Source organism: Nuphar pumila, chromosome 7 (genome assembly GCF_984573655.1).
Source record: "Nuphar pumila chromosome 7, dmNupPumi1.hap1.1, whole genome shotgun sequence".
NCBI lineage: Eukaryota > Viridiplantae > Streptophyta > Magnoliopsida > Nymphaeales > Nymphaeaceae > Nuphar > Nuphar pumila.
In genome coordinates this window covers 35,428,099-35,451,178 of record NC_143255.1, presented here as the reverse complement: position 1 = coordinate 35,451,178, position 23,080 = coordinate 35,428,099, and the positions used below count along the sequence as shown (strand labels likewise).

Below are 23,080 nucleotides of genomic sequence, written 5' to 3'. Positions count from 1 at the left end.
TCCTAGTAAATCGACCATGCCCAACACAATTATGGGGTCCAAACTGCGAAAAAAAAAATACCAAAAGATTAGAAAACCCCATTAAACACACTGTAAAATTGAATGCAATGTGATTGCACAATTAAAGTGCACCTGATCACCCTCCAATCTTTGGGATACAACGAGTTGCAGGATCCCCATTGGATTCTGGGCTCAGCCCAATTTTTATCGGGCCCATCTTCCCAAAAAGCCAGCCCGATCCTACCCGTTTCAGGCCGGATACACGATCAGCTGCGGGTTGTTATGACCTGTCTCTTATTGCATGTGACCACAGGGCTCTCAGATCCGTGTTCAGAACCCTCTGGATCCAACTATGTGAATAGGATTCACATGAGAAATGATGGGTTGGTTCTGGGTTAGATCGTATCCATTAGGCTAGCTCTAGGATCCAGTTTTGCTGCTCCAGAACCTAGTCGTAAGTCATGGGTCCAGGTGGAGTAGGGTGAACGTCAAACCTTGGGTTTGCTCACGTCGACCCAAGTCCATTTCGGAATGAATCTGGTCTAACCGATCTCATATGTTTAGATCAAGACATAGTAAAATTAAGTCCAAAAAAAGTATGCTGCCACGTAGGGATGTCAATGAATTGGATTTCTATCGGATATTTAACTGAATTTGATTCCATTTAGTTGCATTTGGTAAGCCAAAATAATACCGGATTACAATTGGATGTAGATATGATTTTGATTTTTTTATACTTATTGAGACAAATATTTGAATTTGATGGTTTTTCGAATCCCTATATGTAAAAAAAACGCATCTAGTATGAACTATTCACAATCCAAATTTGAATCCGTTTAACCAACATAGATCTGTTGAATATGGCATTAGCTACATCCGATCCGAATCTGAACTGTTTAATATGCCTAGGCCATAGCATTAGGTGTGAGGGCTCCAACGAGATAGCTGGATTGTCAGATCGCACTATCATACCTGATGGGTCTCGGATTCGGATCCCGAGCCATTCCCCAACTTTATTGAGAGAAAAAAAAACAAAACAACTAGGCGGCAAGTCAAACTCAGGCGTTTGTGATCCAACGGAGGAAAACGTGGAGAGAAGGCCACGTGAAGGCGAGCTTGCTGTTCGATGGGGACGAGTTCTCTCCTCAAGTGGTGGGGCTAAACGTCGCTCTCATTCTCAAGCGTAGTCGACGGCATCGGAGCAGACCACGTGCCTAGAGATCGCTCGAGTGGCCGTCCCATCCCATGGATGGAAAAGAGACGCTGCAGTGTGCACAGAGACAAAAGGTGATGAGAGATGGTGGGAGTTGTGGCCTTGTGGGTATCTTTTTATTCAGAGAGAGAGAGAGAGAGAGAGAGAGAGAGAGAGAGAGTATCCGCCTCTCTCTCTCTCTCTCTCATCATTGGTGGATTGTACCAATTATGGTAAATGACTGCAGAATCTGGGTTGGGTCTTATCAATGAGCTTTTTTTTGGGCATTTATATGAGGAATTTAAAAGATTTCTTCGAGAGTAATTGGATGTTTTTGATCCAATAAGTGTCGGTTTTTTTGGTAGGGGAGAAGAGATTTTAGATGGGTATTGGGTGGAACTCTTGGTTTGGGTCAGTCCTTGTGAATTTTTGAGCAGGTAAAATTAAGATACCCTGTTTTCTATTCATGTGGGTGGATGGTAATTTACACAAAAATGATGCGATGGTTGGTTGTTTGTTGGTTTATATCTTTGAGTGGGAATGGTGGATTTCTCTTGATATGCAACTTTTGAACTTGATTATCTGATGTAAGTTGCATTTTTAGTAGATTTTATGTGGTGTTTTCTCTGATGCAGAGTCGCCGCATGGGGAGATATTTTCTTCGGTTTCGATTCTAGTTAGACTTTTGATGTTGTGGAAGTTTTCTTAGAACCATCTTAGGTTTAGTTTGCTACTTTCTTTTTTTCCTTTTTATTACATTGTTTTGTGATCTTGAATTTCCACGAGTTCTTTTTTTTTTTGGAGTTTGTTGGGGAGGTTTCTGTTCTAATCATTGATGCAAAACAAGTTGAAAACTTTAGATCTGTATTGGTATTAATTGTAGCGTAGATTTTTAGATCTGAGATTTTTTGCTTTGCCCAAGTTTGCTCAGATTGCCAATTGTATTTTTCTTGTTTGATGGATTGGTTTTTTATCCTTTTCAATTGGAAGTTGCTATCCTCGGATGAGATTCTTCTGATACGTGGGCGCTAGCGTTTTTTGGTCTGTTTTTGGACTACTTATTTAGTACTCTTTTTGTAGCATGTCATTAGTTATGATTTTCAGAGATCATGTTAACACCTGCATCATTTTCCATCTTTTCTCCCACTTTTATCTGTTGCATTTTTCTGAGATTGAGTTAATTCTGTAAATGGCAGATTGCTTGATATTTTCTTTAGGTGCTCTACGTTGCAGTCCATTCATGCACCACTGAAGGCATGTTTTATAGTTCATGTTCGATGTAGCCATAACCATACAATGTCAAGAATTACCTTAATTAGCATCAAGTGTTTATGAATGCCACCAAATTGGCAAATTGATGGATTCTAATCCATGTTTCTTAGTGGATAAATACATAGTGATGCCTTTGGATGTACTCATGCATCTGAATTCTTAGGACTGCCACCAAAATGGCCAATCAACAGAACATATTCCATGTTCCTCAGTGCATTAAAGGTATGTTTTGAATGCACTCGTGCATCTGGATAGAATGACATTGATGGGGATATTGCACCATGGCAAGGAGCGCAGTTTCCAATAAGAATTTTATTACTTTGGTGATCTCAAATGTAGGCAATGCACAAATGAGTTATTTATATGGCAATCATGTAAGATCACAATTGAACTTCATGTTTGGTAGATTGCAGGAGCATGTAAGTTCAGTTACTTTATTGAAAAGTTGGGTTTTCTTCCATGTACTGGATGATGCTTTGTATAACGCTTAGCCTTAGTTGTAAAAGGCTCTAGGAGGTGAGCCCCTAAAAAGACTAGGCGGGGCCTAGGTGGACTAGCCGGTACCTCAATTAAAATTTTTAAAAATACACAAAATATGTAAAAAAACTGCTAAAATTAATAAAAAACGTGTATACAACATAAAATCAATCAACAATGAGCAATAGACAAAACACAATACGTCGTCGTCGAACACTATAAGACAATTATATTAAATAACCTGCTCAAAAAAATTAAGAATAAATGAAAAATTGAATAAACAAACCATACAACTAACAATGTGAATGAACAATATACAAAAAATAAAAACATGCATGCAAATAAATTAACAACAATAGACATAAAATAAGCAATAGACAAATAATAAGAAGAAATGAACTCATGCTAATAAACAAACCATGCAATTATTATTATTTACATACGGAAAACATATATATATATATATATATATATATATATATATATATATATATATATATATATATATATATGCATCAACAACAGTCAAACAGATTATATATGAAGAATTACACACACACACACACACACACACACATATATATATATATATAAATGAAACACAAACACAGAATATATATTATATACATATTATAATAACTAAAATACAGAATATATAATATATAACTGAAATACAGAATATTATAATATATGCTTATAATATGTTAATACAGAATATTATAATATATGCTTATAACATGTCAATGCATAATATTATAATATATGCTTATAAAACAGTATATATATATATATATATATATATATATATATATATATATATATATATAACTGAAGCATCAACTATAGTAAAAACAGGAAGAAGAGAGAGAGAAATAGGAATAAGACGAAAATAACAGAAAGAATAAGGGAAAACAGGATAATGCAAAAACAGGAAGAAGATGAAAAAAGGGAAAATGAAGGAAAAACAGGAAGAAGAAAAAAAGTAAAAAAGAAAAAGGAGAAGAGAAGAAGAAAACTGGTATATATATATATATATATATATATATAGAGAGAGAGAGAGAGAGAGAGAGAGAGAGAGAGAGAGAGAGAGAGAGAGATAGGGCACATTTGGAAGAGAGAAAGATGTGGGAAAAGTGATGAAAAATGAAAAATCTGTATGGATTTTCTGACCCTTCCAAACGAGAGAGACTTTTTTGCTAAGAGTTTTTCTAAAAAGTACACTTTTTGATAGGAAACATTCCTCCATGGGTGGTGGTGGAATGTTTCCTACCAAGAGAAAATTTATTTTTACACTCCCCACCACTCATCTCACCACATCTCACCATCACCGCCACCCTCCTCCTTCTCTCTCATTTTTTTCACATTTTTCCACTCTGTTTTTCTCATGCTATACAAACAAGTGAAATACTTTTTTTTGGAGAACTTCTCATATAAAAACTCTCATAGGCAAAACTTTCTTTTCCTATAAGAGTTTTTCTCTCTTCCAAACGTGACCATAGAGAGAGAGAGAGAGAGAGAGAGAGAGAGAGAGAGAGAGGCATTGCCCTTCCCCTTTTCATACCTTGGCTTGGTTGATTACTTGGTCAACCGAGTTAAAAATAAGGGACAATACTAAGCTTTAAGCCTAGGCGGTAAAATAGGGCCCCACCACCCAAACCCAAAAGCCCAGATGGTGGGGCTGCACCTAGACACCACCTTTGACAACTAAGGGCATAGCCTTAGCATGGACAGGAACAAGTGTGCTGTAACTGATCAATAGTATAATGGAAACATAAACTTTGAATTGTGTTTCTACTTTTTTCTTCTTTTTTTTACGATAGGCAAGCTGGGGTTAGGCACCAGTTATACAACTGTACCATTGGGTTTTGAACTTGCAACGTCCCAACACAAGGTGACGTGCACTAACTGCTCCTACCAGACAAGTGGAGCCCTCGTTGGTGATTATGTTTCTACTTGTTCAAGTTTTCTTTAGTTATTTCATTAGGTGAACTGTTTGTGCAGGTGATGCTTGGGAGAGGCCATGGCAACAGAAATTGAAGATCCTCTTGCTTTTCAGGATAGCTTTGTAGGTTTCTTACCCTTCAGCTCTATGCTTCTTTCAAGTCTTTCTATGCCACCGTTTGCATTCATTAGCCTCTGTTTTGCTCTTCAATTTTGTAGAAAAAATAAAAATCAAATAATAGAGACAGACTTCCCAAAATCGTAAAGGAGGTTTTTCATTATAATGTTTATATTTTTAGAATTTCATTTGTCCTACTGTTTATTTTCATCATAGACTTCCTTTTGGCATCCATTTGAACTGTTAGCAATGCTGGTAGGTTGTAATGTTTCAATCTGTTCAGGTACCATCAGATTCAATTTCATTTGGAAGGTTTGAAGCAGAGTCCTTATCATGGGAGAGGAGGTCCTTGTTTTCCCATAACCGATATCTTGAAGAAGTGGAGAAATATGCCAGACCTGGTTCAGTCACTCAGAAGAAAGCATACCTTGAAGCCCACTTTAAGAGAAAGGGTCTAATGCACCAAGCTTCTGCAGATTCCCAAAATCAGGCAGAAGACAGGTCAAATGAATGCAGAGAACCCAATAACCTGAATTATATGGGTGATTTTGATGAATTAGTTAATGCTCAGCATTCTCTTTTTGATGAAACACCTGGTGGGACAGATGAGGAAAACTTAAAGGCGGACTCACATTGGCATTACTTTGAGGTGACTCATGAAAAAGAGGGTGAAGAGGTTGTTGCATCTTTACCTGCAGAATGTCATGCTGTGTATGCTAGCTCTGATTTTGTACTTGAGGAGGAAGTCCAGTCAACAACTGCTCCTCTGGAGATGCACCAAATTCAAGTGGAATCTGATCCATGCTTGTCTGCAAAGGATGATAGAGATTCAGAAGTTGAACATGTGCTTTCCAGCAAACCAGAAGATATGGCTGAATTAGTTGAAGAAGATTCTTCGGAGGGTCATGTGGAGAATGTAGAACTTTGTAATGTAAATTCAGAAGAGAAAAAGAAGCCTACTTGCAAGGTAAATCTGCTTACATCAGGATGTAATTGTTTTCTCACCGTCAGATCTGGAGTGAATATTTAACATGATTAGCTTCTATTAAAACCTCCTGAAAGCTCTGGAGTTAAAGTTGCAATTGACTGACAGATTGTGAAATCTTGATTCTCAGGTCAAAAACATCACTGCATTGACAAGCACTCAGTCCAAAATTAGTCAAAGATTGGATGAAAATCAATATCTTTCAACTAACCGATCAAAGGTTGGCAATGGGATGCCTTCAGGGGAGGCCACCATGGGAAACACTGTATTGAAAGTTCCAAAGTCTTCAATAAGAGAGAACACTTTTAGGAAGAAACCAGAATTATCTGCTGCTAATGGAAAAGATAAAGTTGAAACAGTCAAGGTAGTGATCTCTAGCTGCCATGGTGCAAAGCTGAAACTGAGTGCCTCTGAATCTGAGGAAAAATGTTCCGCTTCAGGAATTCCAAAGGAAAAAGTTCTACGGTCAAGGATATCATCCAGAAAGAAGTGTTCTCCCTCAAAGAATGGAAAAACAGAGGTAAATACCTGGAAAACTTCCATGCTTTCCTTTTAGTAATGTTTATCTTGGTTGAATTTTTTCTTGTAAAACATCTGGAAAGCTTCTGGCTTTCCTTTTAATGATGTTTATCTTGGTCAAAAATATTTTTGTAATCTCTTACATGCGAGCAGTATCTCATTGCAGGGAACAGAGTGTGCAAAGACAAAATCAAACCAAGAAGAAAGGAGGTAACTCTACCCACATCAACTCTACCCACATCTGACTATTTTACAATCAGACACAAGCAAGATAAAGATTTAAATAACAGGAAAGTTCCTGCTGTTCGTCAGCCTACCCCTGTAAAACAGGATCTGGAGGGTCAGATGTCTACAAGCAGGTAAAATTTCTATTTCCAGTTCCCACAATTATCGCAATGGATTTTCCCCTTCGTATTTGCGCATTCTCTTCTTTAATCTATTAACAAAATGTATTTGTGCACTAGGCCTAAACCTGTTGCCAATTCATCTAAGCTGGATCCTAAAGTAAATGGTGCTTTCAACTTCAAAAGCAATGAGCGTGCAGAAAAGAGGAAAGTGGTAAAAAATTAATTATCTGAAGGATAATTCTGCTATATATTACTTGAATCTCAATACTTACTGATGTACACCATTCATGGTCTTAGTTCTATACAAAATTGGAGGAAAGGCTTCATGCCAAGGATGTTGAGATCAGCCAGATTCAAGCAAGAAACCAGGTATCCATAATATCATGCAAGGAAAACCTAAATTTCTTTGTTTTTGTTGTCTTTCTGTGATACTGGCATACTTTTCAAAATTCCAGAGCAATTATAGTCAAGTAATCAATGGAAAACCACCCAGAACAGAATTTGTGAATCCCAAATGGCTTAGCTACTTGGAATTTCGTTGAACACGCATGGATCCTGTCAGAAGTATATCTAGATAACTTCTGAGGTTGTCAAACCTAACAATTTGTGTGGGTAGGGATGTCAATGGATTGGATATTATCTGATGTCCGACTGAATACGACTTCGTTTAGTTCGACCGGAACCATATCTGATTATAATCGGATGCAGATATAGTTTTGAATCTTTGATTTTTTGTTACCGAATACGACTCATATGCGCTCCAATTACATGTAAAAAAGCAGATGTGGGAGCTTTTCACCTTCCGAGTCCTAATCTGTTTAGGCAACATCTGATTAGCGGTATCTGATATTGACCACATCCGATCTGAATCTGAACCGTTTACATCCCTGTGGGTCCCAAAGAGGAGAGATGCATGACAGATAATGATGGTGGATGTGATTCAAAATCAAAATAAGAAGGAAAATTGCAAGGAACCCCAAATACTAGCATTCCATTCAAAAATTGGTGCATTACAGTTTTGGGTTTCATGAAAAATATTAAAGAATGTGGAGAAATAAGTTTGGAAAAGAATTTGTGTGATGATTTAAAATGCTGACAATGTTTTTTCCTTTTTATCTTTTGAACTTGTTTTTTACCAGAAACTTAACTCTGTAAGCAAATTTTCAACTCGGTCAAGGACAAAAGTGAATTATGAAAACTTCATAATTGGAAGATGCAATTCTAGTTTTTTTTTATTGTTAAATATCCATGCTATCCTTAATGTACTACATACTTTTCTTCATGTTGAAAAAGATGTGAAAATTACTAAAAATATGGATAGAGGTTTGCTCTTCCTTTTTCTGTCTCAGGACTTCTCTTCACTTTGTTTGCATTCTTTGGTCTAGAAGGTAAGATCCTTTTGCCTAGATGGTTAACCTTTAGATATCTATTTCTTAGATGTGTTTTAGTCTGTATTCTGCCACCAGTTTAACCACAGGCATCTTGTCTACTTCTAGAGGATGAGAGGATACTTTTGCTTATCATCAAACTGGCTGAACAATGATCAGATTATATCATCTACACACAGATATCCACCCATAACCTGACTCAGATCCATTGTGCCACAGCAAAAGATGCCTTGTGTTAAGATTAGTCGACCATTTGCTGATTCAAGTCTTCTATTCTTAAAGTTTATTTATTTATTCTTAAAAGATGGTTCTTTAGTATTTAACAAATAATGAGGGACCTGTTTGTAATTTTTCTTTTAGGCTAACCTCTATTTAAACTAGAGGTGATTAGCCCTAAGAGTTAATTACGATTTTCCTCTCCCTCTCAGCTGCTCTCTCTCTCTCTCTCTCTCTCCGCCTTGGTTCCTGGGTGCAGCATTGGATTTCTTCACATGGTATCAGAGCTGTAGGTCTTGGGAACGTGAGCACGAGTTCGGTCTGCGCCAAAGCTGAAAAAAAATAAAAAGAAAAAGGTGTGTGCTCTCTTTTATTTTGAGTTGCATAGATCTGATAACAGATCTGATGTCTGACAACAGTCACGACACATATCTGTAATCAGATCCAAAGAACTCGGTGCGTTTTCTGTCAACTGGATTGAGTAACGTCAATCGTGGGTGATGTGCAAAAGCCAAGAAAATATTTTTTTCTGATTTGGGAAGCAAGTTTTATTAACTGATCCTGTTTTCGGTCGTGAATCTGAAGAAAATCTATGTTGTTCAATCTTGGATCTGGATATTCATGGATCTGGATGCTGGAAAATTATTTTCGTTGGCTCTTTTCGATTGATCTAGGGTTGCCGTGAATCTTGTATCACATTTTTTTAAAAAAAAAATTTTTGTCTGTCGTGAATCCTGTACCGTGAGGAGTATTTCATCGGAGCTGTGCTTATAACAGAGCATTGATTAAATGCACATGTTTTTGGTCGTGGACATAAATGGCGTGGAGGATTTTTTGTTCCTTTAGAGTTGTTTGGGCTGGTTCATATCTGATCTCAGATCTGATGTCGTGATTCTTCAACATATCTTGTGGTCGTGAAATATTCAGATTCAATCTGATCGATATTTTTTTTTGCATCTGGGATAATTTTTTGGTCGTATATTGCAGCAATGCTATCATTTCTATCTCCTGCGTAAGCATTCTTCATTATGGCTGAAGCTCCGAAATTTGATTCCAAGAATGAGACTATTGGGGAATATAAGGCATTTGCAAATTCCTTCTCTTATGGTTCTTCTGTAAAATTAAATAAAACCAACTATGCCAGGTGGTTCATAACTTTTATGATGTCGGTATCTGGACATCGTAGAAAACATATTTTGTTGGAAACTGAATCGAATGATACAACAACAACAACTACGCCTTCATCCCAAAACAATTGGGGTCGACGATATGAACCAAAAAAGAAAATCATTCTGGGTCTTCCACATGAATCCTTCTCCTCCAATCATTTTTATCCAATGCCATGTCCTCGGTGAGGTTCAAAGCATTCATATCCTTTCCTATCACCTCCATCCATGTCTTCCTAGGCCTACCCCGACCTCTTTTAACTAATATATTTACTTGGAATGAAGATAATAACATTGTTATGTCATGGATCATGAATAGTGTTGAACCTCATATTGCAGATAGTCTAATTTATTATCATACAACTAAACAAATGTGGGATAATCTTCGAGATACTTACTCTCAAGAAACAAATGTGAGCCGTATTTTGCAAGTCGAACAAGAGATATATAATTTGCAGTAGGGAGATCAGACCTTGGCACAGTACTATGCATCCGTTAAAGCTGCCTTTGAAAGGCTTAATGCTCACAGGCCTCTGTGTTGTTCAAAGCAAAAAGATCATCAAGAACAGACTATGGTTGCTCGGTTCCTCATAGGGTTATCTTCAGAATTCTCTATTGCTAAAGTTCAAATGTTGACTGAATCTAATGTACCTACTCTAGCTGATGCATATAATCGCTTGAGCAGACTTGTTATTTCTCTCCCACAATCTCATCCTATATCCCAAACATCTGCCTTAGCTGTTTCTTCTGGTTATGGACGTGGAAATACTCTGAATATTAGAGGACGAGGTCGTGGAAGAGGTGTGGGAGGTAGAGTTAAACTTCAATATACCTTTTGCGGGAAATTAGGACACTTGGAAGATCGTTGCTGGGATAAACATGGACGGCCTGCCTTTCCTGCATCGAGGCATAATGTTCCAAAAGCTAATATTACAAAACTAGAGGTAGCAAATGCAAATGAAACCTCTTCTCCCCGTGACTGCATCACCCTTAGTCGTGCAGAATATGATGAACTGGTAGCTCATCATCCTTCAAGCTCCTCTTCTCCTGTAGCTGGTGTGGCCTACACAACAGGGGACCATCTTCATCTCAATGATAGTAAGTAGATTATTGACTCAAGTGCATCCAGACATTTGTGTGGAAATTCTCATTATTTTTCAGATCTAAAGGATATTACTGCTCATCGGGGAGTCTCATTAGTAGATGGGAGCTCCTCTCCGGTTGTTGGTCAGGGAAATGTTTCTATATCTTCTTCCTTGCAGTTGAAAAATGTCCTTCATGCTCCTTCATTTCCTCAAAGTTTACTTTCAGTGAGTTGTCTTACAAAAGAGCTAAATTGTAGAGTGATATTTGATCCTGTGGGTTGTCATTTTCAGGATTTGCTGACGGGGAAGAAGATTGGTAGAGGCTATGTAGAAAATAGAGTCTACTACCTACATCATCCAGTGAAAAACATTTATGCTGCAGTTGATTATTCCTTGAGTCCTGTTCAGTGGCATCGTCGTCTTGGTCATCCTTCATTGTCAAAGCTTCGTCATGTCATTCCTCAAATTCTGTCTACTACGTCATTTCAGTGTGAAGCATGTCAGTTGGGCAAGCATCAGCGGAGTTTGTTTCCTTCTAGTCAGAGTCAGTCCAGTCATAAGGTCTTTGAACTTCTTCATGCGGATGTATAGGGTCCTAGTAAGATTCCTACCAAGACTCAGTGTCGATATTATCTTGTTATTGTTGATGATTTTTCTAAGTTGGCTTAGGTGGTTCTAATAAGAGAAAGATCTGAAGTTTCTAGTATTATTAAATCATTGATTCTTGAAATAAAAACTCAGTTTGAATCTGTTGTCAAGATTATCCGCACTGATAATGCGCTTGAGTTTAAAACCAAAGCCTTGTTGCAATTTTATTAAGACATGACATTCAACCTGAAACCTCTTGTGCCTATACTTCCCAACAAAATGGGGTGGCTGAGCGAAAACACAGACACCTTCTTGATGAAGCACGTACCCTTATGATTCAATACAATGTTTCTGCTTTCTATTGGGGTGATGCGGTTATCATAGCATGTTATTTGATCAACCACATGCCTTCATCATCCGTGAAAGATAAAATTCCTTTGCACATCCTAAATCCCAATGCTCTTCTTTTCTCTTTCTCGCCCAAAGTATTTGAGTGTGTTTGCTTTGTGCACAGACTTGGTCCTGACCGTGATAAATTAGCTGCTCAAGCAACTAAGTGTATTTTTATAGGTTATCCAAAAAATCAAAAGGGGTATCAATGTTATGATCCGATTTTCCGTCAGGAGTATGTCAGTGCGGATATATCTTTCTTGGAGTCTATTCCATATTATTCTCGTACTGGATTTCAGAAGCAAGTTGATCAAAATGACTCATTTCTCCTTCTTGTCCCTCCTTTTCCTTTGAAATTTGTACCTTAATTACTGGGTCCAACCCTACCTTCCTCACGGTTTCATAATCCTCCATTGGTATATGTGCGTAGAGCTCCACCTCCTCCCGAGCCTTCTCCTTCTTCTTCTCCTGAGGTAAGTGTTCTTGATCACAATGATCTTCATGTTGATGATAACAGGCCAATAACTCTACGTAAGGGGACGCGACAATGTACCTTATATCCTATATCTCAGTTTGTGTCCGATGCCAAAATTGGTAGTCCGATGAAAGCTTTTATTTCTGCCTTATCTGTTGAAACTATTCCTCTGAGCAGAGCTTAATAGTAGATGGAAGCAGGCAATGCAAGATGAAATGAATGCCTTATTGTCTCAACAGACGTGGGACCTGGTTAATCCCCCATTGGATGGGGGACATTGTTAGATATAAATGGGTATATACCATTAAGTACAACTCAGATGGTTTTATTGAAAGATACAAGACCAGATTAATAGCAAAAGGTTATACTCAAACATATGGTGTTGATTTCTTTCAAACTTTCTCTCCCGTCGCACGGATGGGTACCATCCCTCTTGTTCTCTCTGTAGTTGTTCACCATGGATGGCGTCTGTGTCAACTAGATGTGAAAAATGCATTTCTATATGGGGATTTGTCAGAAATAGTATACATGCAGCAACCTTCTGGGTTCGAGGTTGAGGGGGAGTGTCAGAAGGTGTGCAGGTTAAGAAAGACGATATATGGTCTTAAACAAAGTCCTCGTGCATGGTTTCAAAAGTTATTTGAAGTGATGTCAAAGTTTGGTTTTAAGAGGTCAACGTCAGACAACACATTATTTATTAAGAAAACTAACTCATGTTTAGTTGTTATGGTGGTATATGTAGATGACATCATCTTTACAGGAGATGATATGAAAGATATTGCAGCTACAAAGGCTCATCTTCAAAAACATTTTGTTATAAAAGACTTTGGTCTTCTTAGATATTTTCTGGGTATAGAAGTTGTGAGAAGCAGTGAAGGCTTGGTTTTATCTCAACGTAAGTATATTCTTGATTTATTAAAAGAGACATGAATGTTGGGAGCCAAACCAACAAATATTCTCATGGATCACAAAGTTCAGTTGTTGGAAGAAGGGTCAAAACCCGTTGATAGCAAAAGTTATCGCTCTCTAGTAGGGAAGCTACTATATGTGACTGTGACTAGACCTGATATTGCTTTAGCAGTAAGCAAGGTTAGCCAATTCATGGACAAACTGAATGAAGTACACTGAAATGCTGCAATGATGATACTCAGGTACTTAAAATCTTCTCCTGGAAAAGGATTATTATTCAAGAAAGGGAGAACCCTGGAGATAGCTGCTTACTCTGATGCTGATTATGCTGGATCTGTTGAGGATAGAAAATCTACCACAAGATTCTGTGTGTTTGTGGGAGGTAACTTAATTTCATGAAGAAGTAAGAAGCAAATTGTGGTTGTTAGGTCGAGTGCCGAATCAGAATATAGGGCTATGGCCCAAACAACAACTGAATTTATGTGGGTTCGAACTGTACTAAATGATCTTCAAGTGAAGGTTTCATCTCCTATGGTGATGATGTGTGATAACAAGGCAGCTACGTATATAGCAAATAATCTCGTGTTTCATGAGAGGACAAAACATATTAAAGTTGACTCCCACTATGTAAGAGATATGGTTCAAGCTGGTCATATCTCTACCAAGCATCTAAACTCGGAGGATCAAGTTGTAGATATGTTTACAAAGCCTCTTGCTAGGCCCAGTTTCTCAAAATGTTGCGGCAAGCTGAGCATGATTGATATCTATGCTCTAGCTTGAGGGGGAGTGTTAAGATTAGTCGACCATTTGCTGATTCAAGTCTTCTATTCTTAAAGTTTATTTATTTATTCTTAAAAGATGGTTCTTTAGTATTTTACAAATAATGAGGGACCTGTTTGTAATTTTTCTTTTAGGCCAACCTCTATTTAAACTAGAGGTGATTAGCCCTAAGAGTTAATTACGATTTTCCTCTCCCTCTCGGCTGCTCTCTCTCTCTCTCTCTCTCTCTCTCTCTCTCTTTCTCTCTTTCTCTCTCTCTCTCTCCACCTCGGTTCCTGGGTGCAGTGTTGGATTTCTCCACACCTTGATTTGCTAGGTTCCCAAATAAATCTTTTCAGAGTCATTATAGTTTCACTCTGTAAATACAGGGCCATTGATTGGTTAGTCTCTATGGAGGAGAAAACTATATTTCTTTTCCAAGTATACAGACTTCCTTGATATGTTGATTATTGAAACCAAGATTTGTAAAATTCAAAATAACATTTAGCCACAGTTATCCCATCTGGAAATATATTTCCTGCAAAACTATTTCTGAAACATGAGACTCAATGTTTATGAAATATGTAGGAAACACATGGAAAATGTATTTATTTTACATGAGAAACACATTTCGCATGCATTTTCGAGACATTTTTAACATGCTTTCCTTAAGTAGGAAGTGTTTTTCCTCTGTAGAGAAAAGTTGAGTCGTCCTTTGAAATTTTAATGACACAGTTTTCATGAAAATCCTATACTTTGTGTACATGTTCTTTGTGATATAATATGCTAAACAAAAGCGAGAATGTAGATATACTATCTTTATGGTATTTCCTGAATCTGCCCCTTCTAAACCCTAAAGCTTTATTTTGACATTTATTATTTTATTAAAAGTAGGCCTATTTTTTTACTCATGTATGCAAAGTATAAATAACTTGTTTAATTGTTTTAATTTTATATTCAGTGTATTCAAATATTTTACGAAAGAAATTCAGTTATTAGTTCTTGTTTCTTATCATACTGCTGGTAAACAAGTAATGTTCATGAATATTTATAATCTTCTTCATACAAATTGTTGAAGGTATGTTATTGTTGTTATAGATTATGCTAAGCTATCTTTATCTTATTACAAATTAGTCATTTAATCTTCTTCCTTTGTACAGGAAGAGACAGAAGCTGAAATTAAACAGTTCCGAAGGAGCCTCAACTTCAAAGCAACCCCAATGCCTGCCTTCTATCTTGATTCTGCACCAAAGTCCATGGATGCAAGAAAGGTACTTAGTTAATGCCTGTTAAAATTTTCTGTTTTATGATCCACATCATTTCATAGAATCAGAAAAAGGATATGATTTAATGGTTTATCTTTCTATGTTTGTTGTATGATTATTAGTTTCTCCTACTGGTAAAAGGTGGACTTCCTAAGTCTTGAAAATTGAGTGTTTTCTCTTTAATCAAGATGCAATGTTTTAAAGTTTTTTTCAGTTGCAATTTTTGGTTCTCTCACAAGTGTTGTTTGCCTGCATGCCCATTGAATCTCTCAATTTAATGTGGTTTTATCTAGCTATAGATTTTGTTCTATGGAGACTTTGTGCCATACTCGTGAAAGGTGAAAATTTCATTCCATATGCTCTGCAAGGATGAATATGGTAATAAACATCCTTATCATTATCAAACTTTATTCTTTCTGCTTGATGTCAGCATATTATGTTTCCTTTCAGAAATAGAAAAGTATGACTGCCTTTTAGGTGATTTGTCTTTGACCTTAATTAACAAGGTACTATTAGAAGTTTGGTGACACCCTTTTCTCTTCTTTTTTCATTAATTACTCCAACCATGTCCTTTCACATGATGGATTTTAGTCATTTTGTTTAATTTTGCATGACTGTGTGAATTGGCCAAAGGAACCCTTTTAGCTCTTTCATATCATGAACATGGTGCTGTATGCATGAATGTTTTTCTGGGCAATTCCTCTAAAAAAGGTCTATTCCAATCACACAAAATACAACATGAATTTGTTCACTTGAAAAGTGAAATTACGAATCATAGTGTTAACTCTATGCACCGAGTTATTAACACTTCCTCTAAAACTAAAGGTTTGGCTAGGAGGAGGTCTATCAACGATCTGTTGGATATTTTCAATACCACAATGCCGATCAGAATATGTTCAATATGTACAGATTGAAGTTTTGCTGTTTTAACCATATCATTACTCTTGTCATTCTGTAACATAAGTCTGGATCATGAGCTATTACCTTCATATTATATCTGAGCCACATCACTGGCTCCATATCGGATGAACTTCCACTGCATTTGACTTCTTTAGGTACCAGTTGAATTTGTACATCTTAGAATAGTCCATCAGTTTTTCCATTCAGATTCTGTTCGTAGCACTGGTTAACAACTCTCTATTGTCTTCTATATAGTTAACCCTATTTTGCTCACTTTATGACTGCTTGCAATCCATGTGGCTCTCCATGATCAATAGCTGCAACTACATAAATATGTGCATTTAATGCATCTTATTTTTAAAGAGAACCTTAAAAAATAATGATTTTTTCTGTATTTTAAATACCTATCTCACATGCAAAAAAAAATAACATGGGTAACGTATGAATCCGTGATAGGATACCACGGTTTTATTAGTAGGAAAATAGACATACTTCTGTGCAATTATTTATATGCATGCTAATTTTTTTATTACAGAGAAGTTCTCTCACCCAATCACAATCCGCAAGCCTTAGGAAGAAACCTACAAAGAGATCCACCACTTCTGCTTCACAAGAAAGCTCTACTCTGCAGTCAGACACTCTGATCTCTGAAATAGTTAATAGCTCTAATCCAAGTGATAAAAGCTGTTCAGACACACCTGGTACAAGCATTAAGAATGAACCACAAATCAGAAGTCAAAGGTCATCATCAAGTAGGAAAACTGAGAGTAGCCAGAAGGATAAAGGGTTGTTCTCTGAACTGCAGCAGCATCACCAAGTACAAACTAAAGCAACTAAAGGAGAGAAAACCAAATCCAGAGTATTGAAGAGTCGGGCCAAGGCTATCAAGCACGTTGTAAGTGGCAGGTCTATATTAGTTCCTTTGGCTACAGATGTTGCTGTTGCTTCATAGGTGTAAGGAAATCCCTGCATTTTTTTCTTGTCATCTGCAACATGGCTTAATTCTTTCCAATAAGTTATGCTTCATATAATTTGAAGAAATAATTGCCATGTTGAGATGTTGACTACATGTATTCTCAAAAGATGTCTCACTGTAGGATGCATTAGAAATTGTGTATGGAAGTACTGTACTGAAAAAAGAGGAAAAATAATAGAAGGTTACAGGGTGTTCTTTGACAGTTCACAATAAAAAACAAAAGATGTTAATGTTCCCTCTTTCAACAGCTTCTTTTGTTCTTGCCAAGACTTGAGCTGAAATGGAACTGCCGTGTATTGAAAGTCTCATCCCTTTCATTGCAGATTTGAGCTGAAATGGAGGTGCTAGGAAACTGGCGCGTATTGAAGGCCTCATTGTTGGACATTTGGATCCAGGTCTAACCCATTGGGTGACCCGATTTGACATTAAAAGCTTAGTGGGGTAGTGCATTACCTGGACATGGAATGTCCACATTCACTATACCTCTTCTCTTTCCTCCACTATATAAAGGGGTGGTTGGCTGCAATGGATGATGAGAGACCATTGCCATACAATAACAACCTTAGCCTAGCCTACATTCGGTTCAGAGTCCAGTTCACCGTCGACCTAAGGCCTGGGCTCATCGTGGGCATCGACCGACTGAGGAGAATGTTGAGCACCCGCACTCGCAGACCATGGTTTCTTCAGGTACGCTTTCTGTGTTTGATATTGCAAGAAACACCAACATTGTTTTACTAAAATCGTCGATAAGGAAGAAATCTGATACAACAAGGAATAAAAACTGAAAGACATTATTATTATTGCTCAGACGAGATTCGTGTTGAAAAGGTAAAAATAAGACATTTTATTTTCACCTTTTTTGAGACAAACATACTTAGCCATTATCATTCCACTTTAGTGGAAACGACAATACTCATAGTTGCTCTATCTTTTCAATTCTCAAGGAATTGACTTCAGTTGATGAAACTAGCAGATCATATAACAAGAGGCAATTCAGTATTGTACATTTGAGTACGAATATGTTTCATGTGCTAGAATACACATCTACTATAATACCCTGTGTAAATTTGGAACATAACGACCTATCTTTGGGTAAAATATATGTTTCATAAATTCACACACAGTCATTATAACGAATCTTAATACGGTCTAAAGAATCTTTAATCAACACAACTCAAATTACTTTGGTGATTACATGAATCGGTCAAGATCTTTTATCGAAAATATATTCGTATTATGGAGCATGCTCATGCACACATTTTAATGCATATATATTCATGATAAAATATAAGTTCATGCTTCAACTAATATACATAAACTAATTGTCATGAATTTAGTCATAATTCATGCTTAAAACCATCATGCATGACTTAATCCATATAAAACATATGAACTAACTTTGTATAAGTCATGCTTCTATACTATAAACATTTTATAAAGCATGAAAAATAACAAAAACAAGCTTATATGGGTAAAACCTGGGGTCCACAAGTTGGAACCGGTCTGAAAACACCCTGAACCGGTCATCAAAGGGTCTGAACCAGTTTTGATCCTTATGAACCAGTGTCAAGTATGAACAAAAGTTCATAAACCCTATAATCGTATGCCAAAATCACTGTATCTTCATATATTTATGAAAACAAGGTCTTAGCATATCGGAACCGGTGAAAAATCGAAAGAAACCGGTCATGTAATCACCAAAGTGATTTGAGTTGTGTTGATTAAAGATTCTTTAGACCGTACTAAGATTCGTTATTATGATTGTGTGTGAATTTATGAAACATTGATTCTACCCAAAGGTAGGTCGTGTACCAAATTTATACATGATGTTATAGTAGATGTTTATTCTAGCCCATGAAACATATTCGTACCCAAAGGCACAACACTGAATTGCCTTTGGTTATATGATTTGTTAGTTTCACCAACTGAAATCAATTCCTTGAGAATTGAAAAAACAAAGCAACTATGAGTATTTTCGTTTCCACCAAAGTGAAACGATAATGACTAAACTATGCTTGTCTCAGAAAAGATAAAAATAAAAGGTCTCACTTTTACATTTTCATCATGAGTCTTGTCTGAGCAATAATAGTAATGTCTTTTCATTTTTATTCTTTTTTGTATCAGGTTTCTTCCTTATCGACGATTCTAGTAATACAATGTTGGTATTTCCTGTAATATCAAACACAAAAAGCGTACCTGAAGAAGCCATGGTCTGTGAGTACAGGTGCTCGACGTTCTTCTCAATCGATCGATACCCACGATGAGCCCAGGCCTTAGGTCGACGGTAAGCAGGACCCTAAACCCACTGAACCGAATGTAAGTTAGACTAAGACTGTTACTGTATGGCAATGGTCTTTCATCATCCATTACAGCTAGCCACCCCTTTATATAGTGGAGGAGGGAAAGGAGATACAGTTTCACACTCACGTAACCCCCTTCTTTATGGCATTAACTGCCCTTCACTATCATGCCCACTACCCCCACTAAGCTTTTAATGTCAAAGCGGGTCACTCAATGAGTTAGACCCGGATCCAAATATCAAACATTCTTTCACTTGACCTATTGACACTAAAAGTATATTAAATCGAGATATAAACATCAATTTATTATACTTTTAGTGTCAATGGGTCAAGTGAAAGAATGTTGGACATTTAGATTCAGATCCAACCCATTGGGTGACCTGATTTGATATTAAAAGCTTAGTGGGGTAGTGGACATGATAATGGAAGGTAGTTAATGCTATAAGGGAGGAGACATTCATTGTACCTTCTTTTCCTCCATTTGTATCTTCTTTCCCTTCTCCATTATATAAAAAGGTGGCTAACTACAATGGATGATGAGAGACCATTGCCATACAATAACAATTCTTAGCCTAGCCTACATTCAGTTCAGTGAGTTCAGGGTCCTGCTCACCGTCGACTTAAGGCCTGAGCTCATCGTGGGCATCGACCGGTTGAGGAGAACGTTGAGCACCCGCACTCGCAGACCATGACACATGTACGTTTTCTGTCTTTGATATTGCAGGAAACACCAACACTCATCCCTTTCATTGCAAAACAGATATGTAATGCCATTTCCTTTTTGGTTACATAGGAATGAACTCCGTGAGTATCCAATTCTTTGGTGCCGAGCTATGGTCACCATGCTTGGGAACATGAGACCCCATGGCCAACCCCTTCGCAGACCAAGGAGCTTGCTGCTCCAGCCTTGTGGCAAGGGATGAACACCGTGAGTATCCAATTCTTGACATCCTTCAGCTTAAACGCGACCCTAGCCGGCGAGGCCCATGTGGGGTTCTTAGGTCTTAAGTTTGGAGCGCCATTCATTAATGGAGATTATAGTGAACGTAGGGCCTTCTTGGCAGAGGCCATGTAACTTCCATTCTGTGCAGATGCCCGGATTTATGAATAGCCCATCAAAACTCCACGTATTCTATTCAATTAACATCAAAATAACCATCTTTTCATTTACAGTTATCGGATTCTGGTTGGGTCAGATATCAGCCCTGAATCCGATCCGTGGACATCCCTACTTATGAATGCGGCACATGGAATCATCAATAAAAGGACTTGTGCATGTTGAAAGAATTCATTGAAATGGTTAAGCTAAGCTAGGTATGGATATAACACTACGTTTCCCGAAGGGCCATTCGGTAAGAGAGATGTACATTGAGATTAAGGATCGAATTATCTTTTAATTTATACATAAGCGGGACATAGGATCCATTTGGAACAGGGAGAAAAGCTGCTCAACGGCTTTTTCTGGGATGCAAGACTCGGACTTGTGGGAGTCCGACTTTTGCATCCCAAAATTTGGGAGCAAAACTGCCAGAGGAGACTGTCTTGTCCCCCATCTGCGTGCCTAGCTACCAAATGCAGGTAAGGGTTTCAATGGGTTGGATATGGTTCAAACCCAGGCGAGACTGAATGTGGATCTGCGTTCGAGGTGCTGATATATACCTGGTCCGAACCTGGGTCTTATTGGTTGTGCTATAAGGAGAATCATACCAGCAACCTATAAGGGTTACATGAACCAGACTCAATCCATAGCCAGTAAAATAATAGTTTTTAACCTTCTTATATTGAAAAATCACAGGTCTTAATCGGAACTCGGTTCAGACCTGTGTCTGTATGAAATTTCACAAACCATACCTGACTCTCTATATATACTAATTGACCCCTTTGGGTCTGACCCTGTTTTCTAATCGGACTTCCTTTTTTATCACCAAACCACAGAGTTTGGTATGGGTTGGGTGCAGGTTAAACCCGTCCAGTTGATATCCCATGCAGGAACCACTTTGTTGCTAGGCGGGTTCGAGCTTGGCTTGGTTCACCACGAGCCCCACCCTGAGCTGGGTCAAGAGGTAAACGAAAGTACAGACAGCCTGTTCATCAGGCTTGTGTACCATCCCCACTCTCACTTTGTCTCGTGCGATCAACTAAAAGGGGCGAGATCCATAGTTCCCTTCCACTAATTATATAAACAGCTTTCTCTGATCTTATGTATTCCAATGCAGCCTAATCAGATTCATATCCAAATTAATTTGGACGCAAATAGGAAGAGACTACCAAACCATGATCCAACTAGCTAGTTGCTCTTATTGGCTGTGCAAAGGTCTTTGGATATTCTTTTGGCAAAAATGTTTGGTAAACATGCACTCAAAATCTGATTCAGTCCTTTCAAAAATCAAGATCTCTGTAGAGGATTACGATCATCATTCATATTTTTGGAGCACACCTGCATCATTTGCATCACTTATTTTTCATGACACGGAAAAAAAAGAGGTAGAAAAAAGAAAGACATGTTAAAATAGTGTCATGAGTCTACAGTAAATTCATGACAAAGGATCTGACCAAATGGATGACCGGTGCAACAGTATCATAGCCATTCAAAATTTGAAGAATTGTTAAAGAAATCTCTCTCTCTCTCTCTCCTTCTCCTTCTCCTTCTCGTACGTGTGAATTGATTCCCTGTGAGTATTATCTGGGCAAAGGTCTTTCTTTGAGAATGCGCTTTCTTGCTTGATTTATTCTGCAAGATCGGGTGCAGACGGATAGCTTTCTCAAGTCTATAGGTTTTTGTATTGTGAGTAAATGTGCTCTCTGCGAGATGGTCGAGGAATCTATGCTACACCTATTTTGGGAATGCCAGGTCTTTAAGAATATCTTTAAGGTTACTTGAAATAAGCCAGTCGTGTGTGTGTCAGGAGTCTTTCGCTGTGGACCTCTTGTGGGGCTCCAAGCCAGTTCGTAGATATAAAAGTTAGCGGATCATTTGGAAAATTTGGTTGTTTTTTTCCTAATGGACTGTTTGAATGTCGCGCAACAATGTTATTTTCAGGCAAAACCCGGTTCAGTTCAATAAGTAAGTAAATTATATTCTGGTGGATGTATACGCCTCGTTACGTATCTGTCTTTTTGATCTTCAGTGTCACTTGCCGCTAAGGCCTCCTCCGGATCTGGACTGATTACCTCTGTTTCTGTTTTGTATTTTGTGTACTTTTTTTGGCTTGTGTTCTTTGTCGTTCTGGGTCCTATTTGTTTTGTTTGCCGGTTTCAACGTCCATTGATCATGTACTAACGTTGGTATTCTTAGTTCATCTCTCTCTCTCTCTCTCATATCGTGCATAAAAGACAGACAAACCAACAAAAGGAAAACCCAAAATGGGGTAATTATATGAATTCAAGAAAACCGATGGGAGAAAATAAATTGCATGTAGTAACGCTTCTGAAACGATCAATATCATCGAGACTGGAAAATATCGAATTCATCAAAGCAGTATATATGGTACCAACTCTTGACCTTTATACATGTGCATTTATCACGGCCTACAGAGATTTTGCTACAGCTGACCATTTCTCTTTACATTTTACATACGTGCTAGAGATTTCCAAACAAACATAGAATCGAACACCACCAAGAAAGGAACGAATTCAAGAATCTGATGGAAACACACAGAAAAACAAGAAGAGAGATCTTCCTATATCAACGAAATGAATAGCCGCACAGGGAAGACTCCGATCGTGCAAGCATGAACGGTTGTCGATTGCGGTACCAACTTCTTCATCCGCCGATGACGTGCATCGAGGGCCTTTCTTCCTCGTCCATTCTT

The 23,080-nt window shown here is 37.7% G+C and overlaps 1 protein-coding gene across 3 annotated transcripts; it reads left to right on the top strand.

Annotated features, from left to right (window-relative positions):
* Nucleotides 1-1,245: 1,245 nt before the first annotated feature.
* On the top strand, nucleotides 1,246-23,080 carry LOC149831905 (protein WVD2-like 7). Of its 3 annotated transcripts, XM_090014213.1 has the most exons (12): nucleotides 1,246-1,629; nucleotides 4,943-5,006; nucleotides 5,284-5,967; nucleotides 6,116-6,505; nucleotides 6,671-6,714; nucleotides 6,795-6,863; nucleotides 6,969-7,062; nucleotides 7,149-7,220; nucleotides 14,988-15,098; nucleotides 16,528-16,887; nucleotides 17,292-17,655; nucleotides 20,062-20,552. In XM_090014213.1, the coding sequence occupies exons 2-11, from the start codon at nucleotides 4,962-4,964 to the stop codon at nucleotides 17,295-17,297; spliced, it is 1,875 nt and encodes a 624-aa protein (XP_089870339.1). In that variant the 5' UTR covers nucleotides 1,246-1,629; nucleotides 4,943-4,961; the 3' UTR covers nucleotides 17,298-17,655; nucleotides 20,062-20,552. The 3 variants fall into 3 exon arrangements, with proteins under 3 accessions (XP_089870339.1, XP_089870340.1, XP_089870338.1); XM_090014212.1 differs by lacking the exons at nucleotides 17,292-17,655; nucleotides 20,062-20,552 and having other exon boundaries at nucleotides 1,411-1,425; nucleotides 1,558-1,629; nucleotides 16,528-17,213; XM_090014214.1 differs by lacking the exons at nucleotides 16,528-16,887; nucleotides 17,292-17,655; nucleotides 20,062-20,552 and adding an exon at nucleotides 22,602-23,080.